This window comes from Anguilla rostrata, chromosome 6 (assembly GCF_018555375.3).
Source record: "Anguilla rostrata isolate EN2019 chromosome 6, ASM1855537v3, whole genome shotgun sequence".
In the NCBI taxonomy this organism is placed as follows: Eukaryota; Metazoa; Chordata; class Actinopteri; order Anguilliformes; family Anguillidae; genus Anguilla; species Anguilla rostrata.
Window position 1 is genome coordinate 39,221,367 of NC_057938.1, and position 17,120 is coordinate 39,238,486.

The window sequence follows — 17,120 nt, forward strand, 5'->3', positions numbered from 1 at the left end:
GGTTATTCAAATGATAAATAATAAAGCTCATTTACACAAAATGGGAAATCTTTATTCTATTAAAAATAAAAACCATTGTAAGTTTTGAATGATAAATGTTTTGTGGCAATATATTGTTTAAAATATAAAAACAGTTCATGGAGCAATGTTATTAAAATACAACATTCATAAGCTTGGACAAATGTAATCAGTACATTTAATACAAGTTGCTTCAACATTGGTTTCACTGAGCAATTCACTAAGATATCCACTTTTAATAGTTAGATTTAATAACCTCCACTCAACACTATATACAGAGGTACCACAACTTTGAGGTCTAGTAGTCTGAAACACAATTTTTCTTAAAACGCATTGTTTTTTTCTGCATTCAAGTCTCTTTTTTCCCACTGGGTGTTGCAAAGAAAAAACATTTAAAATTATATTGGTTTACTTTCTCATCCTTTCTCACTGCAATAGACAAAATTATGTACAATTTAACTCACATTAAAAAACCCTCTACAATTGCAATAATTTAAAATGCCATTAAGAACCAAAAGGACCCAAGTGAAAAAGTGGTAGAATACGTTTTACAGTTGAAGGCTTATGCTGACATCATAAATCAGTGAATATGAAACATTTAACTAGGTACGTGAAGCATGTATACTAAGCTTTCACCTAACAGCTGCAGGCTGGCTACACAGAGACCAGGTGGAAGGGCATCAAGATTTCTGCAAATGGAGGAAAACATCAGACAAAAGTCCCTGAAAACTTAACCTGTAAAAAATAAATAAGTCCCACATATTTACAGTATTAACGGTTTCCTGCGCCACGCCTCTCAGCGGTGGCTCTAAAAGAAGTCCCATAAAAACCAAAAAATAGTGGGGGTCTCTCTGAACCCCCCCCCCCGGACGGGGAGCTCGAACCATCCCGGGAGTTGCGTACGAGGGTACGAGGATGAGCGCAGCGCGCGTTTAGGTGACCGGGACGGGGACGGGGCCACCGCAGGTTAGGGGAGGGGACGAAATGGGACCGGGATGGGGCGGGACAGAACAGAGAATGGAACGAGACAGGATGCGATGGGCCGGGGTGGGGCATGGTGAGATTGGGGGCGGGATCGAATGGGGGAATAGGGCGGCTAAGGGGAGGGAGCAGCGGGAAAGGGCACGCGGACAGAGACTCAGATGGGTTTGGTGGTGCTGTTGTAGACCAGGTGCTCGGTCTCCCCGATGGCGGAGACCTGGGCGGGTGCGGGGGCGGGCGGGCGTGACGACTCCTTCTTGCGCTTGACGAAGCAGTACCCCAAGACGGCCAACGCGATCAGGAAGGCGACGGCCAACACCGCAGCGACGGCAGCTTTGCCTGTGGGCATAGAGATACCACGCCCCTTTAACACACCACATCCCTTTAACACCAGTTCACCAAGCTAGCATAAATGCCACTCAAAACCAAACTCTAATAAAAACACTGGGAAGGCTTATTATGAAAATACTGAAAATGCAATGCCAGGAAAAGGCAACACTATAATTGGAGATGAGCAGATGTAATATTGCATTTGATCCACTGAGAAATACTAAATGCAGAAGAGAAATACTGATTGGACAGGTTATATTCGGCAGAATCACAAAAGATCTTCTGGGGAACAAAGCGAAGGTAGTGGGTGCATCGGCTACCTTTATGGCTGTCTTCGGTCGACCGTTCAAAGAAGGATCGCGAGAAGACGTCATTTTCTGCATGGAAACACACACAGGCAGCTGGAGCACTGAAGTAAATTTAGCACCCTATGCAGCAATTTGAGCCATTGCAGATCCCACAAGGAGCAAGCTAGCGCATGGATTGGAAGCCATCAAAAGGCTCACTTCCTGTAACACCTGGAACGGCTCTCGCTGCTTTGGCACTGAAAGTGTTATTCACACCTCTGGAGGTTCGTGCCTTTCCCGTTACCTGTTACGGATTCGCAGGTCTCCATGCAGGTCGCCTCCTCATGGAAGTTGTTATCGTTGCCCCGGCAACCGCCGTAGGTGAAATGTATGCACTTGCCCTGGAGGGGGTCATAGTACCAGCGGGGCATGCTGGCCCGGCAGGGGCCCGTCTCCGGAGGCTCCGTGCAGTGAGCTGTGGGTACAGGGAGGGCGGTTACCCCTGCAAACCGCAACTATAGGATTGGCTACTCTTCCAGCAGGGTCGGAATGACTACCCAATCAGAACACAAAGTGAGTGAAAAAGGGGCGAGGGATGAGAGAGTGAGCTTACCCATCACTTCGTCCACAGGTATGTCCAGCAGACGGCCAAAGGTTATATTCACTGATGAAAAAGAGAAAGCAGGTCAGACAGTTGGGCCTGTCTAAGGAAGACATGCGGCTTGTCCTTTTAGCGATGAATTCAAGCAGATGCTTTTCATTTTTGGAACTGCTCAATGGTACTTATGCAGTAATACAAGTTAAGCTTGTCCAAAAATTCCTGTACAAAGTTACGTTATTGGACAGTGGAGTCTCAGATAGGATAGGTGTAAGTGAATTCTTGTGATTGAGTGAGTAACTATATGAGTAGATGAAAATGTGAGTGAGTGCCTATTTGAGTAGATGAAATATGAAGTGAAGCATTTGAGTAAATAAATATGAGTGGGGCATTTGTAAATGAGTGTAAAGAGTGTGCCCATTTGAGTAAAGGAAGATGTGAGAGAGTGAGAGCCTATTTGAGTAAATGAAGATGTGAATGAGTGAGTGCCCATTTGTGTAAATGAAGATGTGAATGAGTGAGTGCCCATTTGTGTAAATGAAGATGTGAGGGAGTGAGTGAGTGCCCATTTGTGTAAATGAAGATGTGAGTGAGTGAGTGCCTTTCTGAGTAAATGAAGATGTGAGTGAGTGAGTGCCTTTCTGAGTAAATTAAGAAGTGAGTGAGTGTGAGTGAGTGACTGAGTGCAATGTTGTAAATGGGAGATTGTAAATATGGGTGTTTGCTTGAGGTGTGAGCGTGTGAGGAGGAACTTAGTGGCGAAGCGTGTGGCCCTCACAGTATTTGCAGGCATGCTCATCGTAGCCGTTGCTGCACTGGTGCACTTGGTCACACTCCGGTTCTCCATTGACGCAGCACTCGTTCCCGCAGTCAAACTGACCTTCCACACAGGGGGCGCCACACACCTCCCCTGAGAACACAGACACACCTGTAAGACAAGAGAAGCCATGCCCCCCTACTCCAACCACCCACCCACCCATCCATCCATTATCTACAGTATGCCTGCTTATTCCGGGGCAGGGGGAACTGGAGCCTATCCCAGTGTGCATTGGGCGACTGGGATAGGGTCCAGCTCCCCCTGCCCCTTATCAATCAGGTATGAATGTATTTATTCAGTTGCTTATTTTTTGTGACAGCAAGGTCTCTAGGTTTTGCATAAAATATTATAGATAATCCATTTTCCCTGGGACTGCTCATCAAAAGTAGACAATGCTTGGTCAACGTAGGTAAATACAGTAATGAATAAATGATGTTAGATGGACAGTGTTTCATGAATGAATCTAGAGATAATCAATGCTGCAGTAGGCTGAAGCATTTACATTCTGATCACTCTCTTTTTAACATAAGCTGTCAAAAAACACATGGTCTTCCAGAAGCATACATATTAATTTTCATTCAAAATCATATTAGGCAACCACCTTTAAGAAGAGCACCTCTGCTTGCTGGAGCTGTGGAGAGAAACAAAGAGATGTGTTGAGATTCTGAGACTGAGTTTCTGTGACAGCTAAATCTCCTCTGGATTTTCTAAGAGAAAATTAAAACAAGGAAAGCGTATTGCTAGACCGGTCATTTGTAAGCCATTTACGCACAGCAAAAACTCTCAGGTAACACACATAAGCTTGTTTTAAGTTACTGCTTTGCTTGACAAGTTAAATTGTCTTCACCCCCTTGGCAAATCTTGAAATAAGTCAAACTGTCTCACTTCATTAGCAATCTTTTTGTTTTATTTAGCAATAGAAATACATTTTTTAGTCTAAATATAAGACTAAAATACTTCTTAAGATTAACTTTTTATTTTTATTTTTGCAGTGCGTGCTTTGTTATGTCCAACTAAAAACGTCCTCTGGGGCTCTTTCCCAAGCAGTAAATCTACTTATGACCATTCAGAGAAATACATCACATTTAATTAACATCTAAAAACACAAGAAAAGAATGGTAGTCAATGGAGGTCCTTTTGAATTCACACCTTGCAGGCCACTGACACAGATATTTGCACAGATGCAGGGACACGCACGCACGCACGCACACAACCTTACAGACACATGCACGTGCAGAGAGCGATGCGCATGCATGCACGCACGCACGCACACACACACACGCACACAACCTTACAGACACATGCATGCGCAGAGAGCGATGCACATGCATGCACGCACGGACACACACACACACACAACCTTACAGACACATGCACGTGCAGAGAGCGATGCACATGCATGCACGCACGCACCACACACACAAACCTTTAGACACATTGCAGGCCAGAGACGTTGCAAATGCATGCGGCACGCACGCACACAACCTTACAGACACATGCACGTGCAGAGAGCGATGCGCATGCATGCACGCACGCACGCACGCACACACACACGCACACAACCTTACAGACACATGCATGCGCAGAGAGCGATGCACATGCACGCACGCACGCACACACACACACGCACACAACCTTACAGACACATGCATGCGCAGAGAGCGATGCACATGCATGCACGCACGCACGCACACACACGCACACAACCTTACAGACACATGCATGCGCAGAGAGCGATGCACATGCATGCACGCAGACAGTACCTTTAATTCCTTCACAGGCGATATTACACTCCTCTTCAGTCAGGTAGTTGTTCAGATTACTCTTGCAGCCACCAAACGTGAAATTCTTGCATTCCTGGGTCACGCTGTCATAGTACCAGCGGGGAAAGGCCCCTCGACAGGGCCCAACCTTCCGAGGGACCTGACAGTAACCTAGGAGATGCACGGGCACATGTCAGGAGGCTGTGGGTCACACAAGGTACTTTAAACCAGACCGTTAACCTGACTGCCATTTCTTGGGTTTGTTCAAGGAAGATGTTTTTGATGAAATGTCACACTCGGATGTCACAGTTTTTCATCATTCAATTAGTCCAACCTTTCATTCAGTTTTGCTTTTTTCTGATAAAAAAGACCCACTGCATTTGAAAACTGTGGACAAATCGCACAAGTACTAGTACTGAAATGTGCTATTGCAGCGGATTTTTGAAAATGCATCCATTCAGAAGCATGCAGCTAATAAATTCATAGAGAAATTAAAACAGGGTAATTGGCCGGCGAACAAAAAAAAAAAAAAAAAAAAACATATTACACACTGGTCCTGATTCAGGAACCCCCACCCCTGACCTACATCACTGTCAGAAAAATTGCAGCTGTAAAATATCAACACTTATTTGAAAAATATGTCTAATGCAGTAGATGTCATTCATGTCACAGCCTTGAGAATTTGCTCCCAGCATTTTGCAATGTCTTCAGTTATTCGCTGAAACACTTGGTGGCATCAAGTGTTGTCATTACCACCGCGAGCCAAGCCTTTAACGTACGTAGCATACCAGTGTCTGCACCATGTGACACAGTAAAAAATGTGGTGCAGTAAAAAAAGAAAACACACACACACACACACACACACACATGCACGCACACACACACACAAACACAGGAGAGGGCAGTGGCATGATGACAGTCTCAGCCTATCAAGACACTCACAAAATGGGTGAATGCAAATTATGTTGGGCCAGGAGGGGGAGGGCTGGAGCAACCAAACTGGATGGAACAGCAAAACTTTCAGAATAACCACAAGTTCCTGCTCCAAAAATGGCAGATAAACCTTGTGACAATTAACATTAGCAAAAAAGCAAAACTACCTAAATCACACAATCTTGCTGTGGGTGGGGCAGCAACACAATACTTCAGAAAAGGTTAAGGCCTGTTTCTTTCTGTTTTTGTAATATTATACACCAGCACAGATTACAATGAAGCTCAATTTCACCCTTTTTTGCAGTAAATAAAAATGACATTTTCAAAAACCAATTGAACCATCGGTTGAATAAAAAGTTTAGAAGATACACCTTTGAAACATTGCACGTGTCCTGAGGTCATTTGTAATGTAAAAGAAAACTTCAAACCTCACAGAACTAATCCATCTCAGGGATACATTTAGACTGATGTCAACTCCAGGATAAAACTTGTGCATAAAATTCCTATATAAAAATAAAATAATTGCCAAAATAATAAAGTTTTGATAAAAGTAACTAAAGTTAACCTATTGATGTCCACTTTGTTCACATTTTAGTATTTAGCAGATTCTCTTATCCAGAGCGGCTTGCATAAGTGCAAACATAAAGGTTGTGCTGAGGTACACAATTTTTGTTTATGTGCATGCAAGGGGTGTTTAACTAGGACAAAACATTCATCAGTGGATCACCTACCAATATTCTTCCTTAAAAGACCCGAAAATCAGCTGGATTTAAATTCAGAATTCAGAATTCAAATTGCAGAATAATTCCCCACCATACTGCTGTATTCCAGACTAGGGTTCTTCTCAATAACTGCTTTGACCCATGTACTACTGCATTAACTCAGCATATGCAAAAATAGGTTTCCTGAGTAATACACCTGTATAAGGTCATGAAGTAAATGGATCAAGAGGAGAAAAAACTGCTTTCATGGTCTCCATGATGAGCAGGGACACCTATGACAACCAGGCTTCTTGTGTGTGGATTCTGAGGCCCCATTCACCTGATGGATGTTTGCCTCTGTGATGTGTGGGCTATGTCCTGTGAGACATTAAGACAGACCCTTCTCCTACAACATGGCTCACATTGTCTCAATATTGGAAAACTGTGCACAGAAGATTCAGTCACAAAGCGTGTATTATAACATACAGAAGTAGATGCTTAAGAATGTTATAACAAGTTAGTTTTTTCCCCCAATAGTAATTGCAGGTCTCCGGTGGTGTGTAGCATGAATTTCTTGGCCCTGTCCATATGCAGTTTCTGTGGACCTCCTTAAAACTTTTTAGCCCCCCCCCCCCCCCACCACCACTTTGGGGCCCTGGGTAGTCAGTCCATCCACTGTGATCCCGCTGGTGATCTGTTTACTCAAAGGATATGGCTCATAAAAAGAAACAATGCTCTTATGCATTGTTAGGATAAAGAGAACTAAGATAGAGTTGCTTGCTATCTGGTTTCGATGCATTTTTACTTTGTACCCATTCGCTAACGAGAACCACGTGCCACTACATATTAGATGCAGTGAATTTGGTATGCAGAACATTCCTACTTAAGAGGAAAATAGGTAGAGTCAAATCTGTTATTCCGTATGCAGACAATCCGGTTTCAGACAATTATTCAGTTTCAGCATGCATTTGCTCAGCAAATGACCCATTTTTGAGACTACATTTTAAAGCAATATATAAGCAATTTTTAAGCAATCATTCATACCACTTGAAATTCACTGAAGTTATTGTTTATGTGTATGGCAGCTGTGCAACACAAGTGCAGATTGCAACCTCGGAACCAGTCTTCTGTTTTCAAACCCAGACGTTCAGCGAAACGCTGCTGCCAATATACTTTATCAATAAGGATGTAAGCGCCAAAACGATCAAATGAACAACAACAGAAAAGAACAAAGCAAACAACCGTTTTTTTTGTGGTTTTGTTATTCAAGTCAGTGTATTGTGCAAGACTGCGGAGGTTGTGATGAGTCATCCAAGGGAACTAGCCTGACCGGTTCCCTTAATCTAATGGAACAACACACTCAACTCCTGAGAAAAGGGACAGTCACTTCCAGTTTTAACAGTGACTCCATGAGGGAAGTGGAGACAATCCTTCCCTGCCCCAGATTCTGGGACCAATTCAGACCTGTTAACAGTTCCCGTTAATCTTTCCTTCCTGGACTACCCGTGTAGGTTATAATTACAGTGCAGAGTGAGCCAATAGTGTCACGATACAAAAAAAAAAATTCTACAGAAAATCTTAACTGCACAAATGTACAGGGATTTGCCATTGCTTGTGAGAAGTAGCCTGCTAAAATCCAGGAGGCGTTACACCTGGTAGAAGCTGAATAACAATAGCTGTAAATCACACATTACAAAATCAAAACTTTTGGAACAATGTACATTTTAAACTGTGTTTACTGTAAGTTGGTTCTCTAAAGAAATCAGGCAGAAATCACGGGACATTTCCTGTTGGATACAACAAGCATTTCCAAACCAACCATACAAGGTTGCCCAACTTGGCACAAATATATCTAAAAACACCACCTTCTCTGGGCATACCCTTCCCCAAAAATGGGCTTAATTTCAAATTACACAATTGTGAAATGAGGATTTGAATAATTGAGTAATAAATATGATAAGGAAACATGGTAATGATTCAATTACTATGTGGATTTCTATAGACAGCCTGTTCTTAAAACCACATTTTCTTACAAAATTAATAATTTTTTTTTTAAATTCCAGGGACAGTCCTAGGTACATGTTTTTTTTTAAAAACACATTCTGTCCTTCTGGCTTCACATTCACTGATGGTTCAGTGTGATTCCAGTAGTAGGACGGCTGTCCACATCACTGAAACGAGCTTACGTGCCTGGGCACGTCCATCTACCAGCAATTTCCAAACAGGAAAACAATCCTGGGAGCACAAAAGGGCGTGTGCAGCGGGATCTGCAAGTTCTTTCACGACAGTCACCTCACCGCCTCCACAACGCACAGAGCTGGAAGGGACTGTTCACCTCAGTACATAAGTGTCAGACAAATTTCCAACCCCCGTTCAGTTTGGAGCTTCAAATCCCTTCCCATGCAACTCAACCCAACCCCTATGCAAAACACAAAACACAACACACTGCACCAAGAGCTTCCTGTGAAACAGCCATTTCCTGCATACCCCCCTACAGCTGTTAGAACATTTACCTGTGTGCATGTCCAGAGGGTAGGCAAGCCCAATATTTTCTTGCCTGTCAGCCCCCACTTTATGGAAACAAATTCCTGACATGGAATACAGCAAATATTTTCTATTTGGTAAACAGAATAACCTTGCAGTGGTTCACTGACTACACTCTTGAAGGGGCAAACCTTGTTCTAAGTTAGCTGGCAGTAGCTATGTTGCTTAGCTGAAATGGTAGACAAATATCACACACCTGCTAAGTGCTCTAAGGGCTTTGTGTACTGTAAACACAGTGCAGTACACTGCCTAATAGGGCTTTAGAGGGATACTTCAAGAGCAGTCTATAAGTGGACAATGTAAAGATGCTTTACTGACATAAAACCACAGAAATTATTATGGATGCATGATGTTGTTCTGGATACATCACAAACGCAGTAACAACACAATGCTCCGCAAGTCTCTCTTAGAGAAAAAACAGAAAATACAAATATTCACAAGTTGACCTATCTAGTGAAGAGCCAAAATCTTTCCATGGTGTGCCAACCCTCCAGAACAAAACTAATAAACCTAGGATTGACCACCACCGAGTGGAATGCGGCAGTGATATTTTTTAGGCCAGTTCCAGGAGAAGACATCGATCTTCCACCATTCAAAGAGTGACCAAAATGCATATTGGGGTCGAGCTGAGGAGCAAAGCTACAATACTCAAGAAGGCACTCGTACCACTGAAAGGGAAAGTGATTATGGACGAACTGGACTCCACAATCCGCAAACTGATGGGAGCTGGACCTGCGACTTTCTTGTGCTCTACTCCACTACCAGCGCGACGTTCTCCCAAAGCTGAAGACACATTTAAAATGGGGTAAGCTTTGGCTCACTGCACCAGACACTGCCACCTGCCTCTCTAATAGATTTGCATGAATTACACTGACTTCTACTCTGGACCGTGACAATGTTGTTATTATTGGTGGCTCTATCGTGTGGAGCCTGGGTAAGGTGATGGACCACAGACATACTCATGTTCGTTGCTTTCCAGGAGCAAGAGTACAATCGTGAAACTGAAGCCTTCAGTCACCTTAGTGCCCTGAAAGTCTGGCTCTACATGTACCAATCGCTTGGACTTCGACAACAACAGGGACACTCAGGGAAAGGGCCACCCTGTTCTGGAGAGATGTCTTCACCCCAACTGGCATATGCTGGCTAAACGCATATCATATGTTTGCAAATAAAAGACCCCAGCTTGTAAGTGACCCTGGTACTGTGAAATTTGGTCATTTAGCATTTGTTCTCAAGAGCACAGCAATTTCTCCCAACATGTTCATCACCGATTTTCCACTAGTTTCTCCTACCATACTCTACGTTCAACCTGTTATCACAGTTCGAAGAAAAACTGATTTAAGAACATGGAACCTAGTCCCGGAAAAGTACCTACCCCACGAGAAAGGTGCCCCAGAAAGAGAATATCAAAACGGCACGTCTTAATATTAGACTAAATGTTAGATTTGGCTTTTTAAATGATTAAGTGATTTTATTTCAGGACACAAGATATTTTTCACAAAAACCTCACTAGGCGCTGATGGGTCAGCTTCAGCCTTCCAAGCATCTGTTTTTTTCAGGCTGCCAGGCAAAAATAGGTGGGATAGCCACCATTTTTGCAGATTCTTTTAGTTCTAAACATATTCCTTCAGGAAATTTTTTAAATCTTTTCAGTATTGGACTGTCTTACTCAAACAGATTATCAACCAGCAATCCTAGTAATATTTTATTGACCTCCCAAGCAGAGTATCATTTAAAAAAAAATCTAAATTCTCAGAGCTCCTAACCACCAGCATTACACGCTACAACAAACTCATTGGAAGCGGTGATTTTAATGTACATGTTGACAATGGTACAGATTCTAAGGCCCTGGAGTTTATGAAGGTTCTGCACTCTAATGATTCTATTCAGTGTAACCTGTTCGACCCACAATTATGGTCACACCCTAGATATAGTAATATCACAAGGATTAAGCTATACCTTTGAACCTCAATGTTACAATCCCTGACCATTACTGCATTTTCTTTGATGCATTGTTAAGCAGTTAGGAATAATTCTGAGCGCATTGTGAAGAAACTATTTTTTGATTCTTTGTCTGCTGTTTTCTAACCTTGTTTGCAGTCCATCCGTATCCACTGAAAACTGTTCACCTGCTGTCTAAATCACCTAGACAGCAACTTTAATTACAGACTGAAAACAGTTTTAGAACCTAGAGTGGGATACTTTTTTCCAGCATTTATTGCCCACTGAACCCAACCCCATTGGCAGACTGGATCAGTCAGGCACCTCTATCAAAATACATATTTCCACGAAGAAAATACTAATGAAAGATTTAGTGTATTGCAGAGTCCCAGTGCAAAACCAGATCTTCCAGCTACTCAGCCTTTGGCCAACTGCAACTCAATGTCAATAAATGAAACAGAGCTTCGCAAGATTGCCTCGCACGTGATATGTTCGACCTGCTCTCAATCCAGTTCCACCTTTGAAAAAATGTTTTTGATTTTTGTTTGTCTTGTTGTTAGAAATAGTTAACTGCTCTCTAGAAATGGGAATTGTTCCAGATACTCTTATAATTGTTACACCCTTACTTGAGAAAAGTAACCTTGATAGCGACTCCTGGGAATTTTAGATATATATCAAACATACAATTCTTAAGTAATATCTTAATATCATAATCTTAATATTGTAATATCTTGGAAAAATCTATTTTAATAATTTAATGCCTTTCTTACATAAAAGCAAGTATAGTTGTTGCAAGTATACAGTCTGGCTTTTGGTCTGATCATAGAACTAAGACTGTTTTAGTGAAAGTATTTAAGGATCTCAGACTCAGCAATGATACCAGCAATGCTACAATACTCATTCTTGTAGATCTAAATTCAGCATTTGATACCATAGACCATTAGAAATTCATGCAACAACTTGAAAACTGGGTCAACATTTCTGATACAGCTCTTAACTGGTTTCGTACAGACGTCTCAGGGAGAATATATAAGATATAAAGAAATGATATATCTGTGGAATTCCACAAGGATCCATTCTTGGTCCCCTTCATTTCTCATTGTATATGCCGACTCTGGGTAACATTATCTGTGAACTAGCTGTAAACTTCCACAGAAATACAGATGACACACAGTTGTTCATATCTGCTGCACCAGATGATGCCATCGCCCTAAATCCCCTGATTAGCTGTCTAAAATAGCTTGATGTCCAATAATGTTTTAGAATTACATGAAGAATAAATACAGAGCAAAAAAAAACTATCCAGCAAACTTGGCCATTTATCCCAACAGCTTAAAAATGAAGCCAGGAACTTTGGGGTTATTTTAGACAGTGATCACATTTTCAAATCTCATATTTACAAGAACAGTCTTCTTTCACCTCAAGAATAATGCATGTGCAAGACCCTTCCTAACACAACACAATGCAAAAAGAGTTGACGCATGCCTTTAGCTGCATCTTTAGTCGCATTGACTATTGCAATTTACAAAAGTTACAAAAGCAGGCTACTGAAAAATTACAATTAGTTCAAAATGCTGCTGACAGAATTTTAACAAGAACTAGAAAGAACGAGCATATTAATCCTGTCGTTGCTCAACTACACTGGCTCCCCGTGTCATTTTGAAATTATTTAAAGTTTGATTTTAAGGCTGCGGTTTAACACTTTCATGTATCTCAGAAATGTTAACTAGCTACCAGCCTAAACGGAATTAAAAGCCAACTTGCAATGTACCCAAGGTTAAACTGAAGAAGATTGGTTTTATTTGCCCAGACTTTGGAATACCCTGTCAAGATATCTCAAGTCTCAGTTCACAAAACGCGATTTTTCAAGAAAGCACTTGCCTAATCACATTTATTTTCATTTGTGTTGTATTTTTATTATCCTTTCATCTCATGTTTTTCTTATGTCGTCATTATTATTATTATTATTATGATTATTATGATTTACCTCCTTTATCTCATGCTTTTCTTGCATTGTTTATTATATTTCTTTTTAAGGCACTTTGGGCTGCAGCTCATTGTATGAAAATGTGCTACACAAATAAATACAATTATTATGATTTAGTGCTACTAACATTGTTTTCCAATTAATTACAAAGATGAAAAAACTACAGCAGCATTCCAAACTCCATCTCTCTAGGAATCCCACATAAAGAAGCCCCCCAGATTTCACCAGGGTAATCACTATACAAAAAAAGCATAAACAAGTACACTATCTGTTTATAATGGGGATGTGCTTGACATTTCTGGGATATGATCAAAAAGTTGACTTGCATAAAGCATTATATAAGCAATTATATAAAATGTCATACTGCCCTTATGGTAATCTCATAAATATATTTCACTGAATGTCTACTTTTAAAAGCCTATATATCGAACTGTACGCCATTTCACCTTGTACAATGTATCTGTTGCAATCTCAGCAAGAAAATGTATACCCTAGCTGTAGTATAAATCAAGTGCATTAAAGGATGTTACTGTATGCTGAAGAAGACTCACATTGTCACTCTTGGTGTGGTACTCCTCGACCCTAACCGGTGATTGGCCACAAATGATACTTTTGAATACGGTGATTGGATGAATCTCATAGGCTGCAACAACAGTTCTTTGCCTCTGAAAACTATATAAACTCATGTATTGGACTTCATATTTTTTGGCTGGACCTCAACAGTGGGGCCAGCCGTGCAAACGCGAATGTCTGTGACTGACTGAGTGATGAAGTTACAGCATTGGTCGGCCAAGTTATGAAGTTACACCATTGGTTGGCCAGAGAGGTCCAGCCATATACTAGGTTTTGACCTGGTCTTGTTAAAGACAGTACTTATACCTCTTCCTGACCGGTCGTTTTATTAAAACATCAAAAGTTTCGTTGTTTGTTATCTTTATCTTCAAAACCATTGTTTTTGTTAAGAAATTCCTACAACATGAACACAATTACCTGAATAACACTCTAAGCTCTATACAGGCAGAAAGTGAACGAACAACACCGGCCGGAGCTACTGCTGCTCCGAGGGTACTCACTGTCGGACTCCTCTGGGGTGAGGACGCGCACTTTGACCTGCGCCGTGCTTGTCTGGCCAGCCTTGTCGGATACGACCAGCTGGAACACGTATAGCCCAGGCAGGAGATTGGACACCTTCACTTGGTCCTCCAGATCGGTTTTCTAGGAGACAATCGATTACAATCAAGCAGACATTCCTTTGCCCACACCGCCAAACACAAACCACCTAAGAAAAGAACCAGCGGAAGGCTGGGGCTAAGTGAAGGGAAGTTATCTGAACCGGTGAGAGAATACAGGGTTAATAGAGTTATGACAGACGGTGATTTATCCACTGTCAAACCTGAAGTCATATTGCCATACGAACAAATGCATCTGCTAACTGAAGTTCTGGTTTTGGCTGATAACTGGATGTTTCACAATCCTTCACAATCGGTAACCTAATTTAATTTATCAAGATGTCACGGGTAATTTCAAACTACATAAGTCTTGGGAAAAAAACAATAAGGCTGCTAATTCATTTCAACTTTACATCCAATTTTTACTCACAAAATAAGTAATAAGAGAAATAATCATATCATACTTTTAAAAGGCAAATTATGCTCCATGCCTTATATGATCACCATGATAGTATCTATAACTATTTTAACCCTTTGACAGGAACCATAGCTTCTTTCTGTGAAGTCAGGGCAATGCAGGAACTCGCTAAACAACGAAGACTTTTACGAAAAAAAGTAAGTTTATTGCAATCACACTGGGCCAACAGGAAGCTCACTGCACTGAACCACAACACACGGTTTGCACCACAGTAGCTATTCTGAAGGTTACCATTTTGATTCAATGAATTTTGAATGCTCTCAAAGGGCCTGAAATGACTCACATCCTACCTTATCTGGGCTGAGATGCGAGTGCCTATCTCTGTGTTTTGGAATGACATAAGCTTGGTTCAGAAGCATCACATGCTCTTACGTCTTGCAACTTACCCAAATACACACACACACACACACACACACACACCTACTGTTACAACAAGACAAAACTGCGAACCCATGAACAGAAGAGGCTAAATGCAATGGCCCTCGTTGGCTGAACTGGGGCCATTACATTACATTAGGCCCATTTCGGTCATCAGCGTAGACAGATCTGGGATCAGTGACTAGGGACAGTCTCACAACTCCTCACCTGAATGTCGACCGATGGGTCTCCCTTCAACAGGCTCCACTGGTAGCTGGTGATTCCATGGTCATCGTAACTCTCAATCCCGTTCAGTGTCACAGTATGATCTGGTTGTGCCACCAGGTCCGGTCCCCCGTTGGCAACTGGGTGCTTATCCTCGTCACCTGCATATAAGCAATATTACCTTTGTGTTGTCAGGAAGGCAAGGCCCTATCAGAACTGATGAATTTGTCTAGTAAGTGAGGGCTGATGTTGTCTAAAATGTGCTTCAAGTAGGAAAATAAAGGCAAATTGGTTACATAAGGGCCCCATGTTAGATACTAAAGAAGACCATGATCTACATGAACACCTGACATTCAGCTCAAGATTTTATATGGTGAGGGATTAAAATGGCTTATCACTCAAAGAAAAAAAATCCAGTCTACACATTGTAATAAAAATCACAATATAAACTTCCCTTATAACGTGTGTATCATTAGCTCAGGTTTTCAGGTTTTACAATCACCTTTTACTATACCACACTTGCATTACAGTTTGAACATCGTGGACAATACTGGGCAAATTTTCCATAATTTATGCAGGTCATATACAAGTCTTGGGGACGAAGAATTTAAGGTCTGCTGCCGTTTGACGAGGAACGTTGATGGAAGTATGATAATTTGGCGTTTCGGTGCACAATCATAGTAATTTGCAGGTGACCAAATATTGAATGCCAGTTCTTTCCAGTATTGTGGTATCGCGGAAGATGAAAAGCTTACCAGGAAATTTTTCAAGGTGCTCTGCGAACACGGAGTCCAAGATATAGATGTTATAGCCCATTGTCTTGACAAACCTGCAAACATACTCTTCCATGTAGAGACAGCTGAACAGGAAGCAGTTATTGATTGTATCGGCCTCTGGCCCGTTCTCAATCAAAGCTAGATCGCAATTTGGGTCTTTGCAACAAGCGTTTATGCAGTCGGCTGTGCTGTGGACCTCAGGAGACCTGAGAAAACGGGCCCCATCTTTCACCGAATCGCGTGTGTCCACTACAAAGTCTTCTGTTCCCTTCCTGAATTTCTCCGAGCACGGGACCTCGGGAGTGTCTTCTTGAGCGCGCACCGGGCAGTAAATTTGGAGCAGTAGTGAGGCACCCAGGAACAGTCCGATTAACAACGGAGGCATCCTAAGGCAATAAATAAAACCGTCGCTTTCTTTGATCCGACGGGTAACCTAAAAAAGAAAATAAATTTCAATAAGGCAATTTCATGTTTTTATAGTTAGAACAAAAAAATAACGACAGTTTATAATTAGGTTAGCCTACATCTCCTGATAGAGTTGAGAAATGTAAATTCTTCACGTCACTTGTCATTTAAATAGTTTGTAATAGGCCCCCTCCGTGTTACTTTCTTTTAAAAAGGTAGCATAATTTCATCTATTTATTCTGTTTTGTCGCAAAACATGTAGACTAGCCTATCGAAAAAATCCTCACGTTAGCGACCAATTTTTAGAATCTTACGTTTTAATTGGGCTACCAATGTTGTCAATCAATAGGCTATAAAGTCTACGTTTGGTGTTTACTGTTAACGTTTATTTATATGCTATATATTTGGGTGACATTTAGTAACATAAAACACGGCTGTTGCAAACAGAAGTACAAGTCCGTTTCGGTTTGCAACCTTGTCTAACTATTTTTTTTTAAGTGAGAAAAACGCATACGCACCTTGACAAATTAAACGCGACCCTTGTTTTCCGTGCGTTGGGTTCCTCGTGAATTAAAAACCATGAATTGAAGTACAAGATAATCCACCTTACTTTCGGATATTTTTTAGTTCTGAGAGTTGAACCATTTACTTAGCTTTTGTTTCGCTGGGTTGCCTCTTTACCTATAAATTTCAGGAAGTGAAATTGTACGCCGCTCCTTCTAGACAGAGTGACGCAGTCACAGGGAAGGGTGTGGGAGCATTTTCGCGACCTGTGTTTGTCAGGTTACAGGGCGGATGAGTTAAATTTTA

General features: G+C 41.5%; 1 protein-coding gene across 1 annotated transcript; it reads right to left on the reverse strand.

The window, feature by feature from the left end:
- Nucleotides 1-30: 30 nt before the first annotated feature.
- On the reverse strand, nucleotides 31-17,069 carry LOC135257115 (kunitz-type protease inhibitor 1-like). Its single transcript, XM_064339554.1, has 11 exons — nucleotides 16,829-17,069; nucleotides 15,885-16,338; nucleotides 15,133-15,290; nucleotides 13,974-14,115; nucleotides 4,795-4,965; nucleotides 3,633-3,662; nucleotides 2,993-3,124; nucleotides 2,230-2,280; nucleotides 1,921-2,091; nucleotides 1,650-1,706; nucleotides 31-1,338 (listed from the first exon to the last, which is right to left on the reverse strand). Exons 2-11 carry the CDS (start codon nucleotides 16,288-16,290, stop codon nucleotides 1,157-1,159), a joined length of 1,500 nt encoding a protein of 499 aa, XP_064195624.1. The 5' UTR covers nucleotides 16,291-16,338; nucleotides 16,829-17,069; the 3' UTR covers nucleotides 31-1,156.
- Nucleotides 17,070-17,120: the final 51 nt, after the last annotated feature.

Excerpts from the sequence above, each read along its gene's own strand:
- LOC135257115 (XM_064339554.1), bottom strand. The coding sequence starts at position 16,290 with ATGCCTCCGTTGTTAATCGGACTGTTCCTGGGTGCCTCACTACTGCTC. Across the intron at positions 3,125-3,632 it reads CAGAGGTGCTCTTCTTAAAG|GGGAGGTGTGTGGCGCCCCC; the intron begins GTGGTTGCCTAA and ends CTGTGTTCTCAG. Across the intron at positions 2,092-2,229 it reads ACCTGTGGACGAAGTGATGG|CTCACTGCACGGAGCCTCCG; the intron begins GTAAGCTCACTC and ends CTGTACCCACAG.